Raw genomic sequence first — 27,954 nt, 5'->3', positions numbered from 1 at the left:
CACCCACCTTGGGAGCAGCCACCCACTTTACCACATCAATCAGGAACCCAGAGTACCCCCAGGAGCTCTGCTTGGGCAAGCTTTCTTCCAAACACTGAACTCAGAGCAGCATTTCTGACTGCTGCCCAGACCCTTCTGGGGACAGCCCAGCCCAGCCCAGCCCTTTCAGAGCTGGTGACCCCAGGAATGCAGTTGCCCACTTCATGACATGCTGCAAAGACTGTCCTACACTGCCACCAGTTCCAAGAGCTGAGGAGATGAGCAGCTCAACCCCTACCCCTCCTTGCTCACGCTGGCATGCCTTTATCTCCCTCCCAGACTTTATCTGCAGGGGCAGCTACACAAAACACTTTGGCAGCTGAGCCCGCTATAATCTCAAAATGCTGGGGGAAGATGGCTTTGCTGTGCTTAAAAGCCACGTCATTTCAACAATCCCATTTCCAGAGCAGCCAAACCTGCTATATTAGTCCAGTGGAGTGGTAGGAATTTCTTACCTGGGCTGTGCAACCAGAGAAGAAAGACCACTCCTTTGTGCCCCAAAGCTCTCCTACAGGCCTTCCCCCTGCCCCAGCTGTGCTTGTATGCAACACCTGCCATGCTCCCCTCCTCCTCCTCAAGGCTGGGTCTGCTTCTTCACAGCATCTTTAGGACACCCTGATACACTCTCTACTTCCTACAGTATCACTGCTCTGTGCACACACCTTCCTGTCTCTGCAGTGTTTGGTGTGCTGCAAGCTCAGAACAACACACTCACCTTTTCTAAACCCTTCCCTCCCTTTCTCCTCCTCATTAACCTGCCATGACGGCACGATCTGCAGCTGTCCTGAGCAGCACGAAGATGCTGCTTCAGAGCTGGCTAGAAATGGCACCAGCTCGTGCTCTCCAACAGATTTATGCCCTAGCTCAGTGTTCAATTTAATGGTTTCCCATTAAAAGCAGCATAGACACAAATCAGCTCAGGGTGGACCAGTTTGCTTTATATCTCCAGCCATATTTCACCCCAGCAGGCAGAGCGAGTCTCCATGCCTGTAACAGGTCCTTTCCCCTTATCAGAGCGCCAACGGTCAGGTTTTCCTCTGCACACAGTTAATACAAAGACCACTGGCTCATAAATCTCCTCTGAGAGCAGCAGGTAGTTATGATCCGATGCAGCAATTCAGAAATGGCAGCTTGGTGGGATGGGATTATTTCTGAGCAAGGGAAGATTCCCTGGCCAAGCTCTCACAGCCCCACAGATGTGATCTGCCCCAACCTCCCCGCTGGTGTTAGTCCTGGAGCACCATGTTATTAGCAGTAATCACAGCAAACATGCAGTTTTGTAATATACACGTGATGAGATTCAAACAAGAACCAATACTAGGGACTTTGAGGGAAAAGAAGGGTTGTTCCTCCACAGGAAACAGAACTAAATCGAGAGCATTTCAATTAGTGAAGATAAACCCCACCTTGTTCAACTGCCCACAACAGACTCATCCACTCTAGGCTGCAGCTCAGGTCAAATTTCGACGTGCTGAGCTGTGGCCCTGTCTGGAAATGCAAGTCCCTCCCCGCTCCCCCCAGCCCGCTTCCCATCACACATCAACTGCAACAATTCACACACGGGACATGGTCCCCAGGCCTTGCCAGCTGAGTTGCGAGAAGGAGAAAGGGTCACAAACCTGCTTTTCTTTTTTCTGTATTTTCATTATCATCAAATCTGGGATGAATATTATTTCTGCAAGACACAACACAAAAAAAAAATTCACAATAAAGAGACTGGTGAACCTGAGGTACTCCATCCTTCCACATCACCCCTCCAAGAGGCCGGGCCAACCCTGGTGCCACTCAGAGCAACAACATTGCAGGAGTGAAATGCTTTCGGAGACAAGGTTGGAGACATCTGCTCTGCTGGGCCATGGCAAGGAGCCCAACCACACGCCTCCCCGCAGCTCAGTGTGACCTGAACCCCACTGGATAAGACTAACCTCGCAGTCACAGTCCCAGCATGAAGTGGTGCACCTGGGGTTAGGGGAGACACACTCCACCTCCTCAGAACCCCAAACCCACCCCAGACACCCCTGACAGACGTGTCGGATGCTGCCAACCCTGCAGCAGCAGAGGGAAACAGTAAACAAACCAGTCTCTGCCAAGTAGCAACGACAGCAGTAAAGAGATGTGGAGAGGATGCAAGAGCTTGAGCAGGCTGCGAGCCCTACTAGCAAGGAAGACCTGCCAGGGGGACAAGGACAGGGCAAGCTAGAAGGAAGAAGCGCCACGGTGGCAGACACCATCTCCCCAGTGAGCTGCAGCAGCCCCCAAAGAAACTCTGGGACAGGGCTTGTGAGCCGGCTGCCTCCTGGGCCCCACAGCGCAGGAGGATGCTGCACGAGTAGCATCCACCTCACAGCCCCGAGGAGGACAGGGGGGCTGCAGGCAGAGGTGATTCCCAAGCAACCCCCAGACACCAGGCCTGGCCAGAGGAACTGCAGTTGCAAGTCCAGCTCTTAGCAGCACCTCAGTGTCAGAGGCAGAACTGCCTGTGCAACCAGGTCCCCACACAGTCCCCTGATGGAGGAGAGAACTGACGAGGGATCTGTGGTGATGCAGCACCCTGACAGCTCTGTGGGGTGAAGAATGTTCCCCCAGGCTCCCTGCACCACAGCTCAGCACCCTGCACGTGGTGGCTGTTCCGGCTCAGCCAGCAGCACCTTTTAGCTGGTCTCTCCCCAATGGCCACAGCTCCCTGCAGGTGCTGCCCGAGCAGCTGCACCCAAACACAGACACAACACCCAGCACAGCCTCCACGGGCTGCCATGCACCCTCAGAACAGGGCTGGCTGGCGAGCAGACACGCACCTGGCCAGGCCCGATTTCTCTGGGGACTGGGTGTAGGCTGGACACTGCCAGATGCAGAAGAAAGTCAGGTCTCTGCTTCCCTCCTGTCGGTGCTGTGTTGGTAGAAAGGCCAGGAGCAGCCCCACCACACGCAGGGTCAGCATCAGAAATGGCACCAATCCCAGGGGAGGACACTGCTGCAGCTCCCAAGGACAAACATGCTCCCCAGCTGTGACAGTCAAGGGGACACTGTGAGATTACAGCCCCGTGCCCTCCCCACAGCAGCCACAGACGTGGTACATTCAACAGAGCTGCCGGGGTTTGCCCAGAGCCCCCTGCTCCAGGCAACAGATGCTTCCTGGGGAGCCGACCCTCAGCAGCTGTCTGCTCCCATAGTGCCAGCAATGGGCGCCAAAGATCCCAGAAGTATCTGACAAGTGTTTTAGACACAAATCCCACAAACACCTGCCTCCTGTTTCCCTCCTGTACAATGCAAACCCCACTCCACGAGCCACAGCGATACGACAACCTCCTCTGCCACTGCAGCTTCGGACCCGCCTGGCACAAGGGCGCAGCTCACACCACCATCAGTCTGCAGGCGAGGCCCAGCGACTCCCCTGCACCCCCCAGCATGTCTCCCCTCCCCAGCAGGAGCACTCTGCTAGGCCCAGATCTTATCAAAACCCAGTCATTTCTCCCCTGACTCAGCATCTCTCTTCCCAGAGGGGAGAAGATGTGGGTCCTACTGGTAGACCGCACTCAGGCCAGCACAAGAGGGGACCAATTCTACATGCTGACAATGGTCCATGGCTCATGCCCACCACACCAAGGAGAAGGGGCAAAGGCTTCTCACTTTGATCCCAGATACATGGCACAGGCCAGGCCAGCACATCCCATGTATAAATCAAGCTTGGTGGCAGTAAGGGCAAGGCACCCAGTGCCACCAGCCGAGTGAGGAGGAGTTTGATGGCATCTGTGGACAGGACGACACAGAACTTCTTTCTCATGACTAAGCCTGTCAGCCCCTCCTGTACTCCTCCAACGGTGCCCCAGAAGGGCCCGGTGGACAAGGGGCTAAGCCGAGCTGGCAGATATGTGCAGCTGCAGCAGCAGTGCTCTCCAGGAAGGACCACCAGGTGGAAATTTCAGACTGAGTGGCTGCTGCAGCTCAGAACAATCCTGCCAGGCTCCAGCAGAAAGCAGCTCCATCTCAAGGGTTTCTTCAGAGCCAGAAGCGTAGGAGATCTGGGTTCAGTTCAGCTTTCACAGAGACCTCTGGGCTGCAGGAGACTCCAAGGTACTCAGCTTGGCTCCCCCTTGCCAGCAGCACCTGCCAGCCTCAGCCTGCGCCCAGCAGGTCCTGCCAGGGCTCATCCAGTCCCTCTTGGCTCCCATGTCAGGAGATGCTCTTGTCCTGGCTCTGCTTCCCAGCCTTTCACTCACAGATTTTCTTCTGGAGTAACACAGAAGATGGATCCTGGGCCCTCCAGTCCTTGCAGACACTTCCTACTCTCTGTTTTCTTTCCATCATCAAAAGGCTGTGAGCTCCCTCAAGATGCCTCTTCCCCAGAGCCCTGGCAAGCCGTGGAGTCCCCTCTGTGCTCATGGAGCTCTCCCCGTTGCCTCCTCATGCTGAGGACTTGCTTCCTGACACTTAACTAAGTGCCCTGCTTGCCACTTGGCAGATACCAAGGGTTTTTGCAGGCTAGCCCCAGAAGGGAGCTCACACAACTTCCAGGCCTGCGGGCTGAGCCCTGTTCCCCAGCGTTACAGCACTACAGTGCCATCTCCATCAGGCTCCTGCCAACACTGCCACGGTGACAGCACCAGGACAGGATCCAGCAGCACCGTCTTCTCCCACAGCAGGAGAACAGGTAATTGGCAGCTTTCATCCCACCCCTTCAGGAGCCACTGCATCTCACCAGCGTGGCTCTGGGCAGCTCTGGAGCCGCAGGCAGGGCCAAAGCCATCCCAGAGAGAGAACACAAGGGCATCTGTAGCCCTCTGCCCCCACCCCAGCAAAGCCAGGCCCCGACATGCCACACAGGCAGTTTCACTGAGGCTAAAGAGATGTCAGGGAAGGAGAAAGGCTCAGACATTGTCTGCAAGGCAACCATCACTTCTGGCAAGCAAAAGCCAAGATAAATACCTTGCTACAAGTTCCTCAGTGCTGGGCTAGCCCAGGCTGGAAGTCTCTTACCGCATGGCCTACAAAAGCTTGCTCCTATCACTCAGCCCTGGGTTTTCAAGGATTTTTTTTTAATGAAATAAACAAACATCATATGTTGTGCATCACACATTTAGAGCCCTAGGTCCCAGCATGCTCACCACCTTCTGCATGGCGGTAACACAGACAGTTGCCAGCAGCTGAACAAGAGAGCCAAAGGATGCCAGGAAGCTTGGTGCTACAGCAAGCAAGCAGCCCAACCCTGCCACCTCTCCAGAGCCCAGACAAGGGCTGCTGGACCCTCCTGCCATCAGTCTTGGTGGCTCAGTCCCACAGCCCTGGTCTCTGCTCCCATCAGCTGTTTTGGCACCAGCCCGCCTGTTACTTCACAGGCACTGAATTCTCAGTTAGTGTAGGATTCGGAGCACGCAACACAGGGCCAGCAGAATGATGCCTGCAGGCAGGGAAGGGCTATGAGCAAGCTGCACAAGGGAATGAGCTTTAGACCAGCCATGCCTTGCTTCACGAGCCTCATCTCTAGCAGCAGGAAGCCACACACAGGCTCTTCCTGGGGACATCAGGCAGGCAGCTGGTGTACACCACAGGTCCAGTGCTCTCAGGAGTACCTGTACAGAGCAGGGATGTTCCTGGGCTCCCCAGCAGGAAGGAGAGCTGGGATCCTGCTGCCAAAGCAGCCCTCTCTGTGCAGCCTGCCATTCTCCTTCCTGGGACACCTGTGGACCAGGCTGGGGGGCAGGTAGGCTGCCCATTCCTAATACCCATTTTTCTCAGGGAGAGCACAAGGACTCACCTGCACACACATGGCTCATAAACAACTTTTACATGGTTAATCAGGGAAGGACTTTCACAGTTCCCTGAGTGCAGCAAGCTGCAGACCACCCCTGGATTTAGGGTTTTACAAGAGGCACGTCAGAGGCCCAGCCACTGGGCTAGCCAAGCCACAGCCAACAGCACTGGCACACAGCAACGGAGAAGTTCTTGGCCAGCCCTTTGGCACACTCTGAATGAGCACCAGGACAAGAGGGAACAAGGGGACAGGTTAAAGAAAGGACCTGGGAGAGCAGAGCACAGGAGGAAGGTTTTTCTGTGACCAAAGCAGAGCAGTCACTTCCCAGCACACACCTTTGTTTTTACTCAGATTCACACCCACGAGTGAACTGTGGGAGACCCGTGGTCTTCAGTGCCATTTCCATAGCACTGAAGCCAGTGTGTGCATCTGTCCTGATAAAACAAGGCTGGGATACCAGTGAGACACAGAGGAGATAGTTTAACAGAGGTACCTACTCTGACCATGTGCAAAGTCATTCATGTGCAAGGAGAGGCCCAAGAAAGACACTGCAGGTGTCAGGAGAGTGTGCTTCGTCTCCTGTCCACAGGCAGAGCTATCTGCAGTGAGAGGCTGCCCCACGAGGATGGCAGCACCCCAGGGCTCTGCTGCAGCTCCCGGGATGATGTGCCATCCTGGTTTGTAGAAGGCTGTGTTAAACTCTGGCTGGCCAGGGACCAGAGTCACTGCCACCAGTTGTGAATTCAGAAAGCAGGGAACTTAGGGCATTTAACACATCATATTGTTCATAATCCTCTGGAGCAAGCATGCCCTGCCATCACCTCTTAGGGGACAAGCTGGAGAGGAGGAAAGGGACACGTTCATGTCTGCACAGTACTGTGGTCTGCTTCTGCCTGCTGCATCCAGAGCATCTCGCCAGGCCTCAGAGCCAGGAACCTGTCCAGCATCCTGAAGGGAAATATGCCACCTGCTAAGGAGCACCACCACACTGGCATGTGGATATATACACTGAGAACCCCATTTAACTAGCCATTTCCATGCTAATTAAGTATTTGCAGATTAAAGAGAAACTCTAATCTCAAATGAGACTGCCCAATTTTCTGAATGAGCTTATAGTTTTCATATGGAGATCAACATGTTCTCACTAGCACATCATGCAAGGGCTCCAGGCTGCTAGATTCAGCTTTATTGCCACTGTCACAAGTGGGGAGTTTTTATTCTCCATGCTCAAGTCTTTATGCCTTTTTAACCCAAGATAATTGATGCACGTCCCACACTAGCGCTGCCAGCCTGTAACACCCCCAGCACCAGGCTGTCACCAGTGCTTTTGGCTGCCACAGCCATAGGCAAGTCCTCCTTCACGAGGTCATGGCACTTCCTCGGAAAGGCCCAGCACTGCGCACTGCACACAGTGGTGAGCACACCAACATGGCACACCACGCTGGCAGGCTGACCACGCACTTGGGAGCTGTCTTGTCGCATTTCAAGAGACAAGCAAGCAATGCTGAAAGCTGTGTTTTGTCCCTCTACGTGAGCAGACCAACTCGCTGTGGCACAGCCTCTACAAAGCATCTGCTGCTAGCAATGACGTTTTCAGTTACACAATTTGGGGCACATCAGGTTATTACCCTCCTTTCTTGGATTTATTTTTATTGTCTGAAAGCACAAGACATCCCTACACCAGACTGAGTTCACATCATGCCAGTATTTCCTGTCACTCCTGCCTGGGCTCCTCCAGGAGTTGCAGCATCTGTACACAAGCCAAAAAACACTGTCAGAAATTCCACATCTGAGCCACCACCAACCCAAGACCAAGCAGCGACCATGTGCTCTTCCCCTCCTACCAGCCTTCCCACAAGAGTGGCCAAGCTCTCCTCTGCAGCTGGAGGACTGCTTTTCCCAGTTCAGAGGCTGAGGCTCGCTAGCATGCTCCCAGAATTCTTGCGGATGTGCTCCTGCCACGCAGCCCCCAACACCAGTCCTGCAAGCACAAATACACACAAGTGCTCTGTGAAAGCAACCACAGCTAATTGCAGGGAGCGATCACCTATCTCATTTGTACACACAGCTCCATCAGCACACATCCTCACAGAGTAGTTCACCTGGGTTTTCCCTCAGAAATGGGAGAAGATCTTCTCAAGATGATCTTCCAGTGGAGGAGAAAAAGGGGCGTTGAAAATGAGCAAAGAGCAAAGGCAAGGAGAAGCTGCAGTGGCCCAGACTAGCCAACATGAGACACATCTCCAGGACTAAATGAGAAATTCTAACATGTGTTTCAGAAACACACTAGCCAAGTTTGGGGGAGGAGGTCAACATATGAAGGAAAAGTAATAAAGCTCTACAGCAGTAACAGGGATATACCTAAAGGCATGTCTGAGCTACTCCATCTTGGCCCAGATTAGCCACAGCGCTTGCAGGGCACCCGAGCTGGAGTCTGTGAAGCGCAGGGCCTTGGCCATGGTGTGCCCCCAGTACCCATGTAGTACATTGTCTCTGCTAACATGAATGAGTTAAAGGAAAACAACATTTTGAGACCACAGCACTCAGGAGAGGCTGTGTGCTAGGACTGCCTTTCAGCACTATCATGGACAGCCTCCAGCAGCCTCAGGGACTGCCTAGGACAAAGCCATCACAGATGGGCTGCCACTGATGATGCTTTTCAAGACTGTACCTGATGGAAAGACAGACTGCTGTTGCCTACGTCCTGTTACACGCCAGAAGGAGAGGAGGGTCCTGGCACAAAAGCCAAAGCACCTTTCCAAACTTTCCACCATACAACACGTCTCCACACCAGATCATCCAGTTTCTTGCTTGCTCAAAAGCATCTGCTGAAAATCTAGCTCTGAGCAATCAAAATGCACACTTGTCCACTCACCCTCAAGTGCAATGCATGACTGATGCATGGGGAACATAAGCAGAGCACTGAGAACTCCATTTGTATATACAGCTGCTACACCACCATCTGACTAGGAAAGATGCACTCCTGCACCCGGCCTGCAGAGAGCCACCAAGAGAATGAGAAGCACCTGGATGAAGCAGAGCCAGGAGATGTCCTGGAGCAGCAGGTACACCCTTCTGTACATGGTGGGAGCAGTTACCAAGTGTACAGCACTCAAGGAGTAGCTAGATTCATCCCTGAGCACATCAGAAAAGGTACTCCTGCAAACCCCACACACAGGATCCTGGCAAGCAGGACTCACAGCTGGTAGGACTAGCTTGCTCAAGAGAGCAAGTCACACTAGCTCCTCAATGACCCACTCTGCCCAGCTGCCTGCAGTACCTTCCTGTTACTGTTCTGGCACCTCACGGGTCCCTCCCAGCATCCTATGGTAGAGTGCACTTTTGCAAACATGATGGCGAGCTGAGGGTGTTTAGGCCACACTCTGTACAGTCTCCCACAAGCCAGGCAAGGATTCTACAGCCACACAAGCAACACATCCTTCCTGGCTCACAAAAAGCTCTGCAGCATGGAAATGAAGTTGTAGGTGCACAGGCAATACCTTGACAGAATCAAACTACCTCAGAGAGGCAAGTTCACATGGGCTGCAGTTCTCTCCACACCTTCCTCCACTGTTTTAAATCATCACATTCCCTTGAAATTCATTGCCCAAATGACTCCAGCCGGGGTGCGTGTTCCCCCTCCCCAGACACCTCCCAACAGCCAAGCTATCACACTGCTCTTGTCGGGGTGTCCGTATGTCACACAGCATATCCCCACTCCTCTGCGCTTCAGAAATCCTCCTCTTGCAGCTCCCCTCGAGCTCCCGTGAGGGCCAGCACTGAAACAGGAAAGTTGGCGTTCTGCATCTATCTTGCTTCTCTCTTCCTATTATTTTAGATTATATTTATATCCTGTATAGGGGGCTAAAAAGAGCAAGCCTGCAGCCCCACACTGCAAAACCAGGAGGAATGCCGCACGTGGCTGGATCCTGGCACTGCTACTGCTCTGCCTGCCTGGGGCTGTGCTTTGAGGAAGGCTGGCCTGAAGTCAGAGAGGACTGAAGCGGAAAATGATACGGCACTCGCCCTTTCTCCATTCAACCCCCCCAGGAAAATCCACAACAAAACTCTGCTCAGGGTGATCAGCAGTTTCACAGCACATCTGATGCTTGCAAGAGCTGGCATGGCTGAGAGCAAATGGAGGAAATTCAAGAGGCTGGGGAAGGCTCAGAGAAGCCTGTGCCAGACATTTGGCAAGGATGAGCTCCTCTCCAGGTCTGCCTGTCCAGCACAGGGGACACTGGGACCCAGCATGCCACCACACCTCATTTCAGAGCACACTGCCCAGAGGAGGTCCTCAGCCAGTCCCACCAAGAACATCCTCCAGCCTTTTTTCTCCAACCTTGCTGAGCCATGACCCAGCGAGAAAGTATCCCCAGCTCTTTTACTAAGCCTCTGGAGGTGCATCCCTGGCCATGCTGCCTGCCCAGAGCAGGGACCAGACCAGGAGAACATTTCACAGACCCTCTGTGAGTCTGACCTACCCAGAACAGTTACTGCAAGGTCAGGCTGACCCAGCAGACTTTGTTCTCAGGTCCATATGTATCCAAAGAGCTGAACATGCCCTAAATATCACTGTTACCATCCAATCTGAGAAGTCCTCAGGCCAACAGCAGGACTGGGTGACAGGCATCTGTGGCAGAACCCACTGAGTGCCCCAGTGCCCCTACAGGTACCCGCCTGCAGCATCTCCTGCACAGTCATTGCCATAGCGTGTGAGGCCCGTAGAGCAACCCTGCAACACTACTGCAACTGCAAGGCTGTAGGAAGTGTTGCAAGCCACAGTGCTGGAAGCAAGAAATCTAGAAAAAAAAACTGCCACAGGACACCAAGGAATTCCTAGTATGTGGTTTTCAAAAATAGTCACAATGCTAGCTTGCCGGCAACTGGTAAACAGCGTTAGAACAAGCAGCTCTTCAGGGTCCCCCTTTACCCTCCAAAACCATCTCAGACACATCCCATAGCAGTCTCAAAGTCACAAACCAAAGAAGTCCCCCAGTTTAATGGGATAAGCATATTTTTGGACTGGTTTCAAAACTTTAAAGACAACGAAGTCTCAAACAGTGTTCTCTAATATTCATTTCATTTACATATGGCATATCTAGTGGTCTGTAACCACAGCAAGCAGCATTGTTCTGCTGCTTCAGCCTGTCTGGGAGGATGCTACAACACAGATCTCCTAGCCTTCAGGCTAAGAGCAACCAGGAGGAAAATCCTGATGCAGTGGCTAGGGGTGCACAGAGCTCCCAGGCAGATACTAACCATGTATCAGCCCCCCTAACCTAGCTTCCAAAACTGACGGTGTTTAATATTACCTACCACAGAAGAATAATTTCTAATACCTATCACCTTGTGTGACAGCGACAGCAAGCTTTGTGTGAAGTTTGCTCGTACATCCAGCTCATTTTGGGAATGGCAGGTCTTCAGGCAGCACAGATGAGCCTGCACACGTGGGAACGTGCCCCACAGGGGAGACCCCGACCATGGGAAGCCCAGCACGGAGGGCTGCTAACGGGGCACCGCTGGAGCAGTTGACTCGCTGGGTGACAGCTCACAGTCTGGGCTGCTGCGTGTGCTCCTTCCAGAAGCCAGTCTGGATTCCGGGGGTGTGCAGCGCCCAAGCCAGGACCCTGCCCGGGCCAGCTGTTAGCTCTGAGAATAGCTCAGATCAGCTGCAGAAGATCAAATAATTGCCCCAGGGATGGGAAGCACCAACTATTTTCAGCTTTCTGGGATCACTGCTGGGCTAGGGAAGAGCAGCTGTTGGGCAGGCAGTGCTAGCCACCCAGCCCAGCAGGAGGAAGAGCTTGCCGCTTGTCACCCCGTTTCAAGGTCTTGTTTTTCACAAGAAAAGGGTTTCAAAGAGGGTTTATGCCTCAGATTTGCTTTTTTGAAACAATTTTCCACAATCAGAGGCTGCAGTTTCCCACAAGGAAAATATAAAATATGCAGGTTTTCCACCAGAGGCACAATCCTGACACCTCTGACCCACGCTTCCCAGAGCAGCAGAGAGCGACCCCCCCAGGCCACTGCACCCCAGCCCTGGCACGGGGGCACGCACCACTGCTGACCATGCTCTGAGCGGGCTCAGCGCTTGTACCCCTCATCACAGGCACTCAGCAACCTGCTGTTGGCTCCTCTTCCATGTAATCTTTGCAGGTCACCTTTAAAAGCCACATGAGAGCCCTAAAACTACTCTACAGGCTGCAAAATTAGTTGCACCCATAAAGATGTTCTTTACAGCAGCATGCGATGCCAACTCCAGAGCACTACTGCTGCCCCCCCCCACACACCACAGACCAGCACCTCTCTCCCCCTCTCCAGGAGCCTGGGGTCTGGGATGCTCACAGGCCTTGGCTGCATTTCAACCACACCACCTCCCATCTCAAGAAGATATTTAAAGGACACCACCAGTGGAAGTACTCAAAGCCCTGAAAATGCTACAACGAAAGTTGCACAAGCACTATTAATTGAACTTCTGTAGGCAGCTGTTCCACAGGAAAAGCTTTGCCCACCAATGCTGCATGCTAGCAGCAATGCCAGAATCCAAATCCAAAGCTTGGATCCAAAACTGGGAAGGAGCAGCCTGTCTGTGCTAGCGTCTGCATCCTTCATCACCCCACAGACAGGAGAAGGCACGGCTGCTGTGTCATCCCCTGAGAGCGAATGAGAAGAAAGGGGGAAAAGGGAAGTGAGCTAATTGTTGCACAATCCCTGTCCAACCACTTGACTTTGAAATAGCAGTTTCCTGACAAAAAAAAAAAAAAAAAAAATTCCAGAGATTTGCACATAAAATTTTAAGGTACCAGGAAAGGAATCCCAGCTAACCTCAACTCTGCCCTGGGAAACGGGACCCCTGGATGCAGAGGCCAGTCGGGGAGTGGAGTTGTAAAAGCACTGCCAAAGCAAAGTGGGAGCTGCCAAAACACCTGGCCTGGAAAAAGACACATCTGGCAGCCCTTGTCCGGAGTTCATATGTAAAATTAAGGTTAGGGTTGAGAGAAAGACAAAAGCTGCAGTTTGAAAAGGGCTTGAAAGGGCTCACTAGAAGAAAGTAGGGGCTTCTAAAAGACCTGGGCTTGCAGAAACCTTCCACAGGGATGACCTTGACCAATGTTCAGCCATAAGATTAGGCTTGGGATAATGGTGAGACAAACAAAGTTCAGAGCTGCAGGCTGGAGTAGGGCTGGAAAGGGGCTGCAAAAGTACCTGGCAGCTGTCAAGAGACCTGGGCTGGGAGAAATCACTGGGCCAGGTAATCAGTAGGAGACTTCTCTAGAGATTCCCAGGAAAATCAGGGTTATGGCTAAGAAAAAGAAAACTCAGAGCTGCAGCAGCAGTGGAGTGAGGGAGGACTCACCTGAGCAAAGTGGGGGCTGCAAGAGGCCTCACCTGGGAAAAAGTCTTCATTGGGGAAATGGCTGAGGGCCTTGGCTAATGCTCAGCTGGAAAACTAGGGTTAGGGTTCAGAGAAAGAGAAAGTTTAGAGCCCACGTGGGGCTGGAAAGGGACTGCCAAAAGGAAGAGGGGCTGCCAAGAGGTCTGGTCTGGGAAATGGCTCAGAGGCCTTCTCTACAGCTCAGCTGGAAAACAGCTCCTAGGGTCAGGGTCTGGACTGAAAGGTTACAGTCACAGTGGGGCGGGGCTGGAAAGGAGCTGCCAAGAGATTGGAATGGGAGACACCTTCCGCCAGGAAATGGTTGGGGGGCTTTTCCTTACAGTCCACCAGGCAAATGAGCGTTTGGGTTGAGAAGCAGAAAGCCTGGTGTTACTGCTGCAGCGAAGCTGGAAGGGTGCTGTCAAAGGTAAGTGAGGGCTGTCAAGAGTCCTGGACTGAGAGAAAGCTTTGGTGTGAGCAATGGGTTAGGGCCCTTCCCTACAGCTCTTCACAAAAAAAATAAAGAGTTATGGCTGAGTGAAAGAGAGCTCAGCCTAGGCGGGGACTTCAACAGCCAAGCAGGGACTACCAAGAGAGCTAGGCTGGGTCAAAGTTTTCATCTCGGCAATAGCTGTGGGGCCTTTTCTATTGTTCCACAGGAAAATGAGAGCTACAGCCAGGGTTAGGGTTAGGGCTGAGAGAGAGCGAGCCTAGAGCTGCAGTTGGACTGTGGCTAGAAAGGGGCTGCCAAAGCCAAGTGCGGGCTGCCAAGAGACCTGGGCTGGCAGAACTCCTTCATCTGGGTTTCCATGTCTCAGGCTCAGATGGAAAGTGAGAACTAGGGGTAAGGCTGACAGCAAAAGCCTAGGATTTCAGTTGGAACAGGGTTAGAAGTGGGCTGCCAAAGATTATTTCAGGTTGCCAAGAGACCTTGGCTGAGAATCATCTTTTGTACAGCAGGTCTTGTCAAAAGGTTCAGCTATAAAATTAGGGTTAGGGTAATGCTTACAGAAAAAGAAAGCCTAGAGATGCAATTGGAACAGAGATGGAAATGGGCTGCCAAAGCAAAGCAGAGGCCTGCAAAGACACTGGGGCTTAGAGAGAAACCTCTGTATAGAAAATGGCTCAGCAGCCTTCTCCACAGCTTCCCCCAAAAAAGAAGAGTCAGGGTTGAGAGAAAGCCTGGAGCTGCAGACAGAGTGGGGCTGGAGAGAGGCTGACAAAATGAAACGGTCAGGAGACCTGAGCTACAAGTCTCTAGCCTGCAACATGGCTTCAGTGCCATGTCCACCTATTCCCAAGAAAAGGAAGGCTAGGGATAGGACTGAAGGATAAAAGCTGCTGTTGGAATGGGGCTGGAAGGCAGCTGCCAAGACACTTGGAATGGGAGAAATTTTTAACCATGCAATGCCTGGGGGCCCTTGTCTAAATCTCAGCAGGAGGATGAGGACTAGGTCTGAGAGAAAGACAATTTCTCCATTTAAGGTCACAAGTGACAGTCATGGTAACAGGCTTCTGCCCTCCTTCATTCAGGTGCAAAGGGAACAGAGCACAGTGACAAACAGCATTTTTTTAAAATCAAATGTTTGGTTTCAGAAGCTGATGCTTTGCCGAGGCTGGCTAATTTCTACAAGGACAGGTAAAAGATCAATTTCTGCCCTTTTCTGTAACCCCTTCCTCAAAAACATCCGTTCTTGTTGAAATCTTACAAAAAAGCTAGCCTGAGGCACTGCAGATTTGCACTGCAAAACAGCAAGAGCTAGACAAGGATTATTCCGACTGCACAGAGGAGCTTCATCCCAGAGAGCACCAACACCACCTAAAATTGAATTACATTAAAACGTAATGCAGGAATGAGCTGTAATTAGACTGGCCCACAACTCTGACCGTCTCCACAGCCAAGGAGTTGAAAACACATCATGTGTTAACAAGCAGAAAAGGACTGTGCCCACAGGTTATGTATTCCAAGAGCAAGCAATAGAATGAGACTGCACCATCCAAGTTGCTCTTGGTTGACATCCTACTTGCCTTTTAGGAGACTGCTGGTGGGCTCTCACATCTAAAACACCAGTTGATTTTGCAGTGCATCCCCCAAAAAATGCTGGGCTAACAGAAGTTCACTAATCACCAAGATACCTGGCAAAACAGCATCCTTCATGTAACATAACACATAAACAAGTGAGGATCAGCCAAACAGGGTCAGTTCTCAGGGTCCCAACGGGACAAGCACTTTGGTGGAATGTTGCAGGGGGATGAAGCTTTGGTTGTTCTGGGCCCCTCACTACAAGAAAGATTTCAAGATGCTGGAGCGCATCCAAAGAAGAGCAACAGAGCTGGCGAAGGGTCTAGAACACAAGTGCTATCAGGAGCAGCTGAGGGAACCAGAGTTGTTTAGTCTGGAGAAAAGGAGTCTGAGGGGAGACCTTATCACTCTCTACAACTATCTAAAAGGAGGTTGTAACAAGGTGAGTGTTGGTCTCTTTTCCCAAGTAACAAGTGACAGGAGGAGAGGAAACTGCGTCAAGTTGTGCCAGGGGAGATTTTGATTGGATATTAGGAAAAATTTCTTCACGGAAAGTGTTTTCAAGCATTGGAACAGGCTGCCCAGGGAAGTGGTTGAGTCACCATCCCCAGAGGTACCTAAAAGGCATGTAGATGTGGTGTTTAGGGACATGGCTTAGTGGTGGGCTTGGCAGCGTTAGGTTTACGGTTGGACTCGATCTTAAGGGTCTTTTCCATCCTAAATGATTCTATGGTTCACAAAAACTGGGAACAGTCCTCAAAACTAGTAAGGCACATGGCACAGCTGCCCCTTTGTTTCCCTTGGGGACACATCCAGCCTTGCCTCAGCCCTTCCTTCTCCCCAACTCCTGCACATGCACTCCCAAGACACCCACACAACCACCACCAAGGACAGGCCCCACTGATGACTTTAGACACTCGAAGTACAATCTCCGAGTGCAGGCTGGCATTCCCCCATTGTGTACTTTCACTGAGATCCTTCACTTCAAGTGTTCTGTGACCCAACAGGAACAGATGATCCCACAGCAACTCGGTCATGGACATACAAAGGCACTTCAGAAAGAAAGTTTCATTCATAGCCTTTATCCAAAGAGCAACTTTCATTTCCTGCAGGGAAATCACATCTGCAACGTGGCAAGGAAGGTGGAAGTCAGCAGCTCTGAACACAGTCCTGATTATGCTTTGCCTTTGCTTCCCAACTCCGTTCCCCTGGCTACCATCTTCAAGCCCTGCCCTCCCCTCTCTCCTCCGACCACCAGTGCACACAAGTCCCTGGCCCATGGCACAGCTGTACCTGCTGCAGCAGTGGCCCAGCAGCTTCCCCGAGGCCAGCTCAGCCCCAGCCTGCAAGTGGCACCCACGCTGCCGTGGGGCAGGCGTGAACACAGCCCTGACTGTTCCCTCCAGGTCCTGTCCACAGGCTTGTCACCAACAGTCAAAGGGCTACAAACTCAGCCTCAGCATCTGCATAAACTGATGGCATTTGCCCAAGAAAGCTCCTTATTCAGCATGGCAGTGCAGATGAGGATTTTTTTACTTTATTAGAGCACATCACTGCAGTACGGTGCCATGTTCAGCCGCCTGCGAGAGGCAGGTGGCTTCCTTCTTCAAAGGGGAAAAAGAACAGATTTTATCTGTAGGAATACACTGCAGCCAAGAAACTGTGCAGTTAAAACAAAAATCAACACCCAACCGTCAGGTCCTTAGAGACTGTCGATCCTCTTCAGAAGGATGAGCAAAAGGGGCATGTGGCTTTCTCCAAGGGAAGCACAAAGCACAACAGGAGCTGCGATTCAAAGAGCAAGCACTGCTTGCAAGCCATCTCTTGAAGGGCAAGGAGCACCCTCAGGTGCATGTGGACATGTCCACCTACGTGCCAGAAACACTGGTGATGATACACTCTGGAAACCTCTGCTTTTCTTTTCACTTTCTAAGTAAAAATTCTGCATCGAAGCCCCTCCAAGGCTGCCACAGCAAAGAGCAGAAACAGGCAGCAGCGTTGGATTACAGCCACAGGCACCATGAACAGTCACTTGTAAGTTGATTTCTGCCACTACACGATAAATTTCAATTCTGATTTTCAGACCACAGCTGTGGCAAACATTCAGTGACACAAGCAAATCACTCAGCACCCTGCACATGCACGTCACATCTCAATGAAGTGATAAAAATCCAAAGAGACTGGATTTGCTTCTCAGCAGGTCTCTTGAGATACTCAGGTGCCAGGCCAGAGCAAGAGCCCCTGACACCTGCTCTTGAAGCAAAGCAATCTGGGTCCAGCAGGAGCACCGTCTGCCTTGCACCATGGCTGAGGTGAGGAGCCCCTCCAGCAACTACTTTCAGTCCAAGGTAACCAACGGCACACTGCCAACCAGAAGCCCACAGCAACACTGCAGGCTCACAACACTATCTTAAATCACTCTGTAAACACAAGTTGGGGTCCATGCTTCAGCTGCCCAGCCTCATCAAGATCTAAAAGCCAGCATTTAGAGATTAGCAGTTTACCCTGCCACTTCTCCTACAGGGCAGACTGGAAGATGAACTCATTCTGTGGTTTATCAAAGACATTGAAGTGGGATAGGAGCCCCACACTGCAGGCTGGAGGCCCCTCTGCTTATTACAAACCAGACAAGTACTCTAGAACAGTATACCCAGCTCCGCACATGCTCGCTCACACCTAAACTAGTTGGCAGTGGCCCCACTGGAGATGCATGCTTGCAGGCTGACCTCGTCTGCCAGCCGTGCTCCCACGGCCCAAGGGTCCCCTTCCCAGGCACAGCACAGCTGGCTCAGGTGCCAGCGAGGTGCCAAGGTCATGGTCTCACTGCAAGCAGCTCCTTTATGATAAAGGCATCAAGTGTCCAACCTCCACCTGTCAGCAGTGACGCTTCCTTCCAAATGAGGGGTGCAAGCCCCACTCACCTCATCAAAATCATGTGGCCTTTCTCTCTCCTCCCACCTACAGTCTGATTACAGAAAGGGTCCCAAACCAGCACAGCACTTCGCATGCACCCCCAGAGGACAAGCAGGAAGGCAGGAAGATAAAGAGAGAACTGCACAGCCATGCCATGAAATTACTGATTTTCAGACAAGCAGTGCTTCAGGAAGTACTGCATCACCTCAGTGTCCGAACACAGCTTGAAGGAAAAGAGATTAGTCAGGAGCGCTGGGCCCAAACCTGCTGCCCAGGCCTGCAGGCCAGCAGCAAGCCAGGCTCATGGACTGCAGCTAGCCCAGGTGGAGCTGAGGAGGCTCAGCACACCCTTGCTGCTCTGGTACCAGAGATGTGCTAACCTGCCCTGAGACAAGGCTGGCAGAGGTCAAAAGTACAGATTAATGAGAAGATTCAGATCTCTAGAGCAGGAGCCAGTGCTCCCAGCAGCACAGGGCTGTAGCCAGCTCCCACAGCCACAGCACAAGGGCCCTGGCTCAGCCTTTTCCAAACACAAGGCAGCAACAAAGGGCAACAGGCAACAGGGCAACCAAGAGCTTTCAGAAGATTGTCTCATAAGCAGAGGGTCCTGATCTTTCTTCTGCCCCTGACCACCAACCCCTGTGTCAGTGTCAGCAGCTGTCCTTGTGTGTACACAGCATTTTGGGGTGGTGGGGACATCCCCACTGACTCACACAAGCTGCAGAAGCAGCTCTTCGGGTGGAAGAGGTGCTGCTCCAGCCCTGGCAGCCTGAGAGGGGCTCTGCTCCCCACCACCTGCTGTCATCGTGGCAGCAGTCCTTGGCTCAAACACTGAAAAGCTCATGCCTGACAACAAAGCTTACAGCCTTGAGAAAAAGGGAGAGTAGTCAGTAGCCATTCCGTAGCATGCAGGGATGACACTGAGCCACGTCATTTTTGTATCAGGGTCAGGCATCACATGAAACCTTTCAGGCCTTTGCAGAGCTGTGGCATTAATACCACCATTCCAGCAGGAACTCCCAGAGTCCTGGTACTTGGCACTGGTCAGAGGCACAGAACAGCACCAGCATCTCACAGCATGCCCCATCCCACAGCCTCTTGCAACAGCACACTGACCACACTTAGTGTGCTGGGCCAAGCTGGATTAGTGTGCTGGGGGTAAGGGACCAGCCTTGGCAAGCAAGCATGAATCATTCCCAAAGAAGCAAGGGTGCCCGAGTCTGCCTGAAGACAGATAGGGGAAGTAAGTACTGGCAATTGCTTGCCAAGAGGTTTGCTGCATTGCTCTGCTACTCCTGCCCCAATCACTAGGAGCACTATGGAGCAGCAGATGAGAGGCCAGGACTGATGGGCTCTGGTAGGCCCTCTCAGGCAAGGGGGAGAAGAGGTCCCCGGGCCTCTACCGTCAGTAGCTTGGCTGTTGGCAAGGCAGACAGCAAGCCCAAAGGCAACCACACACGGGCCAGGCATCAGTCGCTCTCCCTAGCTGATGCATCCACACCACAAGTGAGCAGCAGGAAAGGACCCATGGGCTAGGACAGACTTAGAGCAGAACTCAGAGCCTGCACTGTCCTTCACCAGCTTGGCTCAATCGACACCCTTCTCCAAGCACCAAACAGCAGAGAGACATCTGCAGTCCCCTGGTGCTGTTTGGTTCTTGCTACCTTATCAATTCCTGTTTCCAGGCAGGGCTGCACAGACACGTCTCAGCCGGCAGAGCTACTGGAGCTTGAAGCCTGAGTATCTGTGGTGCAATCCAGAGGGACTCAGGCAACTACATTCCTGTGGGCTGCGCGGCAAAGGGACTCTGCAGCGACATCGCCCTGCCACTGGATTTAAAGAGGTGCTTCTGCTCGCTCAGGGAGATGCAGGAGGGGAGACGAGGAGTGACAAGACAACTGCCTGCAACACACTGAAGGGACAGAGCTACAGCAGGGGGAAAGAGAAATACTGCGCAAGAGTGACACTTCTCTCCCTGGCTCCTCCCAGCCAGCTCTCAGCAAGCTGAATTAGGGAGGGCTGCATGGCCCAGCAAAGCCTCCTCCACTGGGCAAAACAGCAACCCAGCCAGCTGCTCCTCCACAACAAGCTCAATCACCCCAGCGCTTCTCTGTGGGATACTCTCTGAAGGAGGTATCCAGCCCCTGTCAGAAGCCACCCGTCTGCAGACTGTCACGCAAGCAGCCTGGCAGCCCAGCGCCCGGCTCTCTCCCCACAGCCGGCTGCAGCAGGATTTGTTTATGTGTCTGCAGCTGCTCCGCGCATTCGCCATGGGAATCCAGGCTGAAACTCCAGCCGCGTCGAGCGGAGAAGCGGCCTCCCCGCCTCCCCTCTGCGCAGCCTCGCAGCTCGGCGAGCATGCGGAGCCCGGCAGGCAGAGTGCTGCGGGGGGCACGAGGCCCTGGAAACGGGCCTGCCGGAGCGGTGAGCCGCATTCCCAGCCCTCCGCAGCGCCTCCCCCACATCCTGCCTCCAGCCCTCCGCTGGGGGTAGAGAATGCAAATCTTGGGTTGTAATTTTTCCAAGTTAAAAATAACCCAGTAGTTTAGTAAGAGAGAAGCAGCAGCAGCGAGGCTGGGGGCTGGGAAGCCTGTGAGCTTGCTGCGAGGCAGCCACGGCATACATTTTTCCTTCCCAAGCAGAGGCAATGGAGATGCACCCTCCCAGCTCTGCGCACACATCTACGGGAAGCAAGACCCCTTCGGCATCCCAACTGCAGAGGCTTCGCTGAACAGCCAAATGCTCTTCTTTTCAGAGCTGCTCTAATACTTCCTCAGTGCTCTCTGGCCCTGGCGGGAAGGGGGCACAGGTCCCGCTCCCCTGAGCAGGACACACAGAAGGAAGCGAGGGGAGAAAGGAATGTACAGAAAGGTCTGAATAAACCCAAATCAGGAAGCAAACCCCCCTCAGGTAGGTGCACGTGTTCAGGGCATGCTGGGCAGAGCATCACACCAACGGCCAGCCCCAGGGGAGTCACAGTTGTGCTCCAAGCAATTTTCTGTTCTTGAAATATTCTGATCTTTAAAAAAAGAAGGGAGGCAGCAGGGGTGGAATTAACTGTGTTCTCTGTGGGGTCAGGGGAGCAGAGAGATCTGCTGATAAGGACAGCCAGTGCATGTGGCAATCCTGCCAGCCAAGCCTTCCCAGTACACCCAACTCTACCGCCCCACAGGGGAACAGGCAACAAGACTTTGAGGGGCAGGCAAGAAATAGCCACAACCTCCTCACCACCTGCTCCACTAGACAAGGAATACAGAGATGCTGCACAGTGTTCCCCCTCCAAAAAGCCTGCTTAGCATCAACACTTCTGCTCCCAAGTCCTCCCAGACAAGCTCTCAGCCCTAAAGCAACAGCCACGTCAGACTCTGGGGACAGTGCCTCTGCCTGTGCACAGAGGATGCTCTGTTGGCATCCAACAAGAAAGAGAGCACACATAGGCTGGATGCAGGCCCTGGTAATGCAGCTTCAGTCAGCTGCACTTCATGACTCTTGTGACAAGTTCACGTGGCAAAAACAGCAATAGCTCCTTTTTGGAGAGTTTTCAAATGCAGCTCCTAACCCAAGACTGTAACCACAATGACCTTCAGCCGTTATTTCAAAGCTGCAAAGGGCTGAGGACGGAGGGCTCACTTAGACTCCAGTGAGCACAAGCAGCAAGCAGGGACCCACAGCACAAGGGAAAGAGAAAGCCACAGAACAGCTGGAAACACCTTCAGTTTTGTTCAGCGAAGGCACATCATGAAATGCAAAGCCATGCCTGGCCAGCCAGCATGCACATGAAGACACCACACCCCAGCTTGTTGCTAAAGAGAGGGAAACCAGGTCTGAGCTCACCCTAAAATGTATTTCTCTCATCACCTTCATGGACAGCTCAAAATGGGGACATACCGCTCCCAAGCAGCACTGGGAGTTGGGAGGTGGCCGTCCGCAGAGTGGGGATGTACCCAGCATTAGCTGCACCCGCTTCCTCACTGCAGGGATGCTGCCAGCATTAGCTGTGTACCCTTTCCCACACCATCACCCTGCTGCCCTGGTGTGCAGGAGCTGCCAGGAGCGAGACAGGTTTCTTAAGCCTCCTTCTGTTGTCTTCTGATCAGCAGGCAGAGTCTCCCTCCAAACAGTTGCTCATAAGCCCCAGGCAGTGGATTTTAATCCTCAACATCAGCAAGGTAAAAACCAGAGGAAAAACAGAACAAATCTCTACAGCTCAGTACCTATACAGACAAGGAAGAGAGAAGGGAGGTAGGCCAAGCCTGCCCAGCCTTGTAGCTGGCACCCAGCAGGCCGGGCTCCCACAGGCAGCAGGCCCAAGACCACACTCATGGGTGCCAAGGACCGGGATTTCACGGGTGAGGGTGCACTGGTGTGTGTGTGAACATATGCAGCACCCCTGCACATTCAGGGGATCTGCAGCAGCTCCCTGCAGGGCAGCAACCCAGCAGCACAATTCACATGCCCTGTCAAAAGCATCACCAGCTCAAGCTCCTGCCACATCAGCAAAGCCCATCACACTGATGTGGCATTTTCCAGACCTCTGCTCCCCATTAAACACAAACACCCTCCAGTGTGGCATTCAACCCAGGCCACCATACAGGCCAAATTAACTGCCCTGTTTGCCGAATCTTAACAAGACATTTCTCCATCATCGGTGCCAAGTTTTCCTTCCACTTATTCACCAGCCCCAGCATGTTGACCAGCACACCAACAAGGAAGGACACGAATGGGGTGTCCAGGGAAGACTGTGCCAGTGGCCATAAAGCCTTCTCACTTCTCTCATCACACTCCCAGCACTTGACTTCCTACTCTAAAAAAAGGGGAAAACACAGTATCTGTATCTATGTGCTGCAGAAGAGTCCTGAGCTGCACTTGGCCAATAAAGCCTACGGCAGACTGCCACTTCCAGAGTTTCCTGCACAGCTCTCCTACCCTCTAGTACCCCACTGCGGGCAGGAGGCAGGCAGCTTACACACTCTCTCCTTGCCTGCTAGGAGCCAGAAGCACACTCCTCATAATGGCGGTTCAACACAGCTCCAGGGCCAGCTTGCCAGCAACCAAAAAGATGCCTAGTGGGCAATTCCTCAGCATGGGACTGTACACCCGATCTGCTCTGGAGCCTCATGTACCAAGGGCAGTATGTGCTAAGGCTGTCAAGGAGGCTATGCAGTGCCTTGGGTCAGAGTGACAGCACAACCCTAGCTACGTTTCTGATGAAAGTGGGCAAAGTACCTCTGAGGACACACTCTTGGTGCTAGAAGCAGGCTCTCTTCCCTGAAGTGCCCAGCGTTATCCCTGGGCAGAGATGGGATCATGGACTCAGCTCCTGCTGGCTTCCTGGACCAGTGGTCATGAGGAGCCAGACTTCCCAGTAGCATAAGAAAAGCCTCTTCCAAATTACCAGGCCCACAGGACTGCAGAGGTTATTGCCAGCTGCTTCAGAGGCTTCTTGCAACAGGGCAAACTACCCAGCTGCTCTCCAGCTATCAGAAGGGACATAGATTTCAGCAGAATCCAGTACCTTGTGCCCGCCACACATTCTCCTGCTGCCTTTTATTTCTCACACACTGGGAACTTCACTTAGCTGCCCAAGTCCATCCTCAAGGTCATAAGCCCTGTAAAGATGCCACCAGGCACATAATTTAGCCCACAGCACCTTTATTAGAATGAAAGGTGTACAAAAGCTCGCTCAACTGGTAGACCTTGACAGCTAGCCAATTCAAAGAACCTTTTATAAGGTTACTGCTTGAGAGCTACACACTGAAGAGCACCGAGCTCAAGCTATCCCAAGGCAGACGGCCAAAAAATGAGATGGCATTCCTGAAAGCACAGATCTTCCCCTCTTGCTGTTGTTAATATCCTGCACAGCAAACTCAAGCTGTCAGAAAATGGTTTTGCCACACTGCAGACAGCTCCTCAAAGGCAGAGTCCTTTGTGCCTCTATTTTCCAACTGTAAAATGGGGATAAAAATCAGCCTTCACAGAAGGGCTGCTGAGAGGATGAACAAGCGCTTCCAACGCACCTCAAGACTTGGCTGTAGACACATATGAAGAGCACAGGTGACCCAGAGCAGACTTCCTGCTGGGATGGCACAGCAACACCGGCCCCAGCTCCAAATGGAGACAGAGGCCCCACTACAGAGTCCAGCCCTGCTGAGAATCATTCCTTCAGGTGTCTCCATCAGTCCTCTCCAGTTGAAACTCCCTGCCATTGACCTCCACAATGGATTGCCCTTACCACTGCCAGCCATCCAGGTGGTGTCCCCACCCCCGTTGGCTGCTGTTACCTCCCAGCTTTAAGTTATTCTCTATTGCCCTCTTGCCATAATCACAGTAAAGTAAAAGGGTGAACCAGGCTTTGTGCCCTCCTGCCAACCTGCCCCTGCTTCATCTAGTGAACAGCCATGGGAACATGTCCCAGGAAACACATCCAAGACAGGGGCTAAATGAAACGTGGCCAAGCCACCAGAAGCTGAGCCACAAGAGTACAGTCAGCATTTTAAGCATGTCCAGGGCCTCACAAAGCAGGATGGACACTACTGCTTTGCCAAATGCTTTATCTGTGTATGGCAGTGGAGCAGGGAGGGGTGCACAGTGCAGGAAGCCAGCTCAGGGCCAGCCTTGCTTTGCCCACCCTGTTCACATCTCATGCCACAGTTCTTGAGTACAGGTACTGAAGGCTGATCCCAAGCTACATTTTGGCACGTGACGAGTGAGCAGCTCTTCTTTAGGCTAGGCAGCACTGCCATCCTGGTCCTAGGAGTCTGAGAACCCCGGTGACAAAGGAAGCTCAGCTCAGTCTGTGTTCTCTCATACACAGTGAAGGTTGGAAGGGGAGTAGAAGGGACCTCCAAGAGCAAAAGGCCATTTTGCTACACTGCTCACTCCCGAAGTACAGGACATCACCACCAGCTTACAGAGGTCACTTGCTTGATGCTGACCTGTTGGAGAGCAGCTCCTGCACATGCAAAGGTTGCACCTGCCCTGTGAGGACTGTGAACCCAAGCCACTCCACCCCAAGAAAGGGCAGAAAGGTTGGCTGGCAAGATCCCTGACTAGCAGTGCCCGTCCCTGAGGGAGCCAAGCTGTTCCTCACCACCCAGGAAGGTAACATCCCAAACAACCACAGCCTGAGAGTTTACTGTATGCTATGGTAAGGTCCCACGGCTCATAGCATCCTGTATATCCTAAAAGAAACTAGCAAACCTTGGCCCAAAATAGCAACACACAGAAATCTGCTGTTCTCCAGGCCTGAGAACTTGTGTCCTGAAACATCAGGCTTGTTTCCCAAACATCTAAACAACAGTGAGAAAAAGCAAAACATAGCAAACTCTCTCCTGATGCAGCACAGAGCAAAAGGACCCTTCACAAGCAGCACTGCTACCCCACAGTGCGTGCACCTCCACTTCAACTTCTCTGCCCTGCAATGACAATAACTCCCTGATGTTTACCTCCAAAGGCTTCCCAGTTGTTTTGAATTTAACTTTCTGGGATATAAGTTCTCCACAATCTCAACTGAAGCTACCCTGAAGAACAGTCTCCACAGTTAAGATGCTACCTGTAAGGAGACATTCCTCTCAATCATCTCAATGTTTCCTTGCATTTGTGTATTTTACATCATTCCAAGAAACACTTCAGCATGGGAGAGAGAAGTGCCAAAAAGAAATTCCTTGATTCTTCACATGCAAATGCCTTGAGCTCAGCAACACCAGGTTTAGTTCCCTCTCCAGCTACAGGCAATTCTTTAATACACTCGATTGGCCTTTTTAAACAGTGAGCACCCACAGTCCTGCCTGGACACACTGCAAGTAAAATGCTACCAGAAGCACACATGGAGCCACAGCCCCTTCTTGTCTCAGCTCATGAAGGCCTTCACTCAGAGGCCAGCTCAGGGAGCAGTGGAGAGAGCACCAGCCTCACCAGGCTGGAGGTCCACACTTGCACAGGGAGGGAGCACAGCCCTCCTGTCAGAGCACACCCAAGCTGCAATCCCTAACGCTGGCTGCACAGCACCATCTTTGCAGAGTCTCTTTTTTTCTAAGCAGAGGTGGGATCTCAGAGCACATCAAGCCACCTCAAACAGCACACAGGTAGAACTGCTATGGGTCTCTCCTGAAGTTACGCTGCAGTCATTCAGGGCACAGACACAGAATACACCCACCATGTCCAGGACCCTTCTGGCCAACCAGCACTATCTTCATGGGGTCAGCTAGCCAGCGGGCAAGCACATGGCATCACCTGCACCAAACTACCAAGAGACTCTTGTCCCTGTTTGCCTGGTAGGCCTACAGACATCAGTCTCCTTTGACATGTAGCAACACGAAAGTCAGCACGCAAACTCTAGACAAAACAGCAGAGCATGGGTCCCACAGACCCATGTCCTAGTCCACTCTTACTGCATATACCTGTCAGAAGTCCATGCCAACATGGTTTCCACATCACCTCTCTCTCCATACCTGGACAAGCCACTCATCTTCTGGCCCCTTCCTTCAGGAGGCGTCTCTGGAGGAACTAACATGCAACAAAGTCCAGAAATTGACTTCTGCTCTGTGTCAGACATCTTGCTCTCCCAGCTCATGGTGGCAGAAAGAGCAGGAGGTAGAGCTGCATCAAGGAGAGGGTTTAGGAACACGGTCCAGAATTCATCAGTCACTCAGCAGAGCGGCCAGTGGAGAGCCTGTCTAGAAACCAGAGAGCAGCATCCACAGATAACCACATCCCCACACAGTGTACTGTGCCCTGTCAGATGTGGGCACAGCTGTACCTATTCAAATACACATGGCCTGCAAGTCTGTGGAGTCACACCTTGCTACAGGGCTCCTGGAGACGCCACTTCTGCTGAAATCACAACTACTAAAGCTTCAAAGAGCCTGTGCCCATAGCGACAGACTCCTTCCTTTGCCTCCTGGATTGAGGACCCTGGTCCTTGCTCTCAAAGCACAATGTGGGACTGGCCCAACTCCAAAACAGTGATGTTATTCTCAGACAGAAATTCTCACCCTCCAGAGCAAGGAGGTGGAGCAGTCACTGTGACTGGCCCACAAATCTGTAACCACTTCTCTGAAGAAATCAGGGTAACCACAAACCTCAGCACCTTCACAGTAAGCCCAAGCCTTGCTTCAGTCAGCCTCCCCACAACATCACCACACAGCAAACAAACAGAGCACAGTCTCTGCTGTCTGCCGTGGAGCAGAGAAACCTGCTTTTATGTATGCACAGAACTGCATGCCGGGAAAAGCTCAGATACCCTGGTGAGGGGCACCCTACGGGGACTGAGACAGATCACTGAGAAACAGGGCTTCGCTTGCCCTAAAGCAACCAGCAGAGCAGCATACAAATAAGTGCAGTATGCTGTGCATTCCCACAGCCCACTGCTCTCCTTCCCAGGCTAAGCAAGCACAGGGTACAGCAAGGATGCACCATGCACATATATAGAAGTCATCAAGAGAGAACAGTGCTCTCTTCTCTGATCCTCAACTAACTGATACCTAACACTTAAGCTTCAATTTATCTTAAGTATGTTTTAAGTTCAACCACAGCAGATGAAACATTTAGGGTTAAAGGCGCTCTGTGCACAAGACCTAGAGAACTCAAGGCAACAGCTCACACAAAAATAGCAGCTTTCACAGCACGTCTATAGCAAAGCACTAATGTTTATTCCTGTATCTAGGACTAACTTTAATTCTGCCTCGATGCACATATATAACAAGGCATTAATGTTTCTTAAAGAACCAATACTTCACCTCCCTATACATCAAAAAAGTGAAGGTCCCCTATAACTTTGCATCACCCTTGTTCCTGCATGTACCACACTAGCACATTGCTAATGCTGGAATTCCCCTTCAAAGGTAGCCATTG

General features: G+C 52.3%; 1 protein-coding gene across 4 annotated transcripts in view; it reads right to left on the bottom strand.

Moving 5' to 3' along the window:
* CHD6 (chromodomain helicase DNA binding protein 6) overlaps positions 1 to 27,954 on the bottom strand; it is a 92,310-nt gene that overhangs the window by 58,449 nt on the left and 5,907 nt on the right. For all 4 annotated transcript variants that reach the window (XM_074920484.1, XM_074920486.1, XM_074920485.1 and 1 more), the window contains exon 2: positions 1,659 to 1,714. In XM_074920484.1, coding sequence (XP_074776585.1) covers positions 1,659 to 1,691 — 33 coding nt within the window. In that variant the 5' untranslated portion in view covers positions 1,692 to 1,714. The remainder of the gene's footprint in view (positions 1 to 1,658; positions 1,715 to 27,954) is intronic.

Source organism: Athene noctua, chromosome 16 (genome assembly GCF_965140245.1).
Source record: "Athene noctua chromosome 16, bAthNoc1.hap1.1, whole genome shotgun sequence".
Classification (NCBI taxonomy): Eukaryota; Metazoa; Chordata; class Aves; order Strigiformes; family Strigidae; genus Athene; species Athene noctua.
Note: the sequence above shows the minus strand (reverse complement) of the source record. Positions and strands in the feature narration are given on the sequence as shown.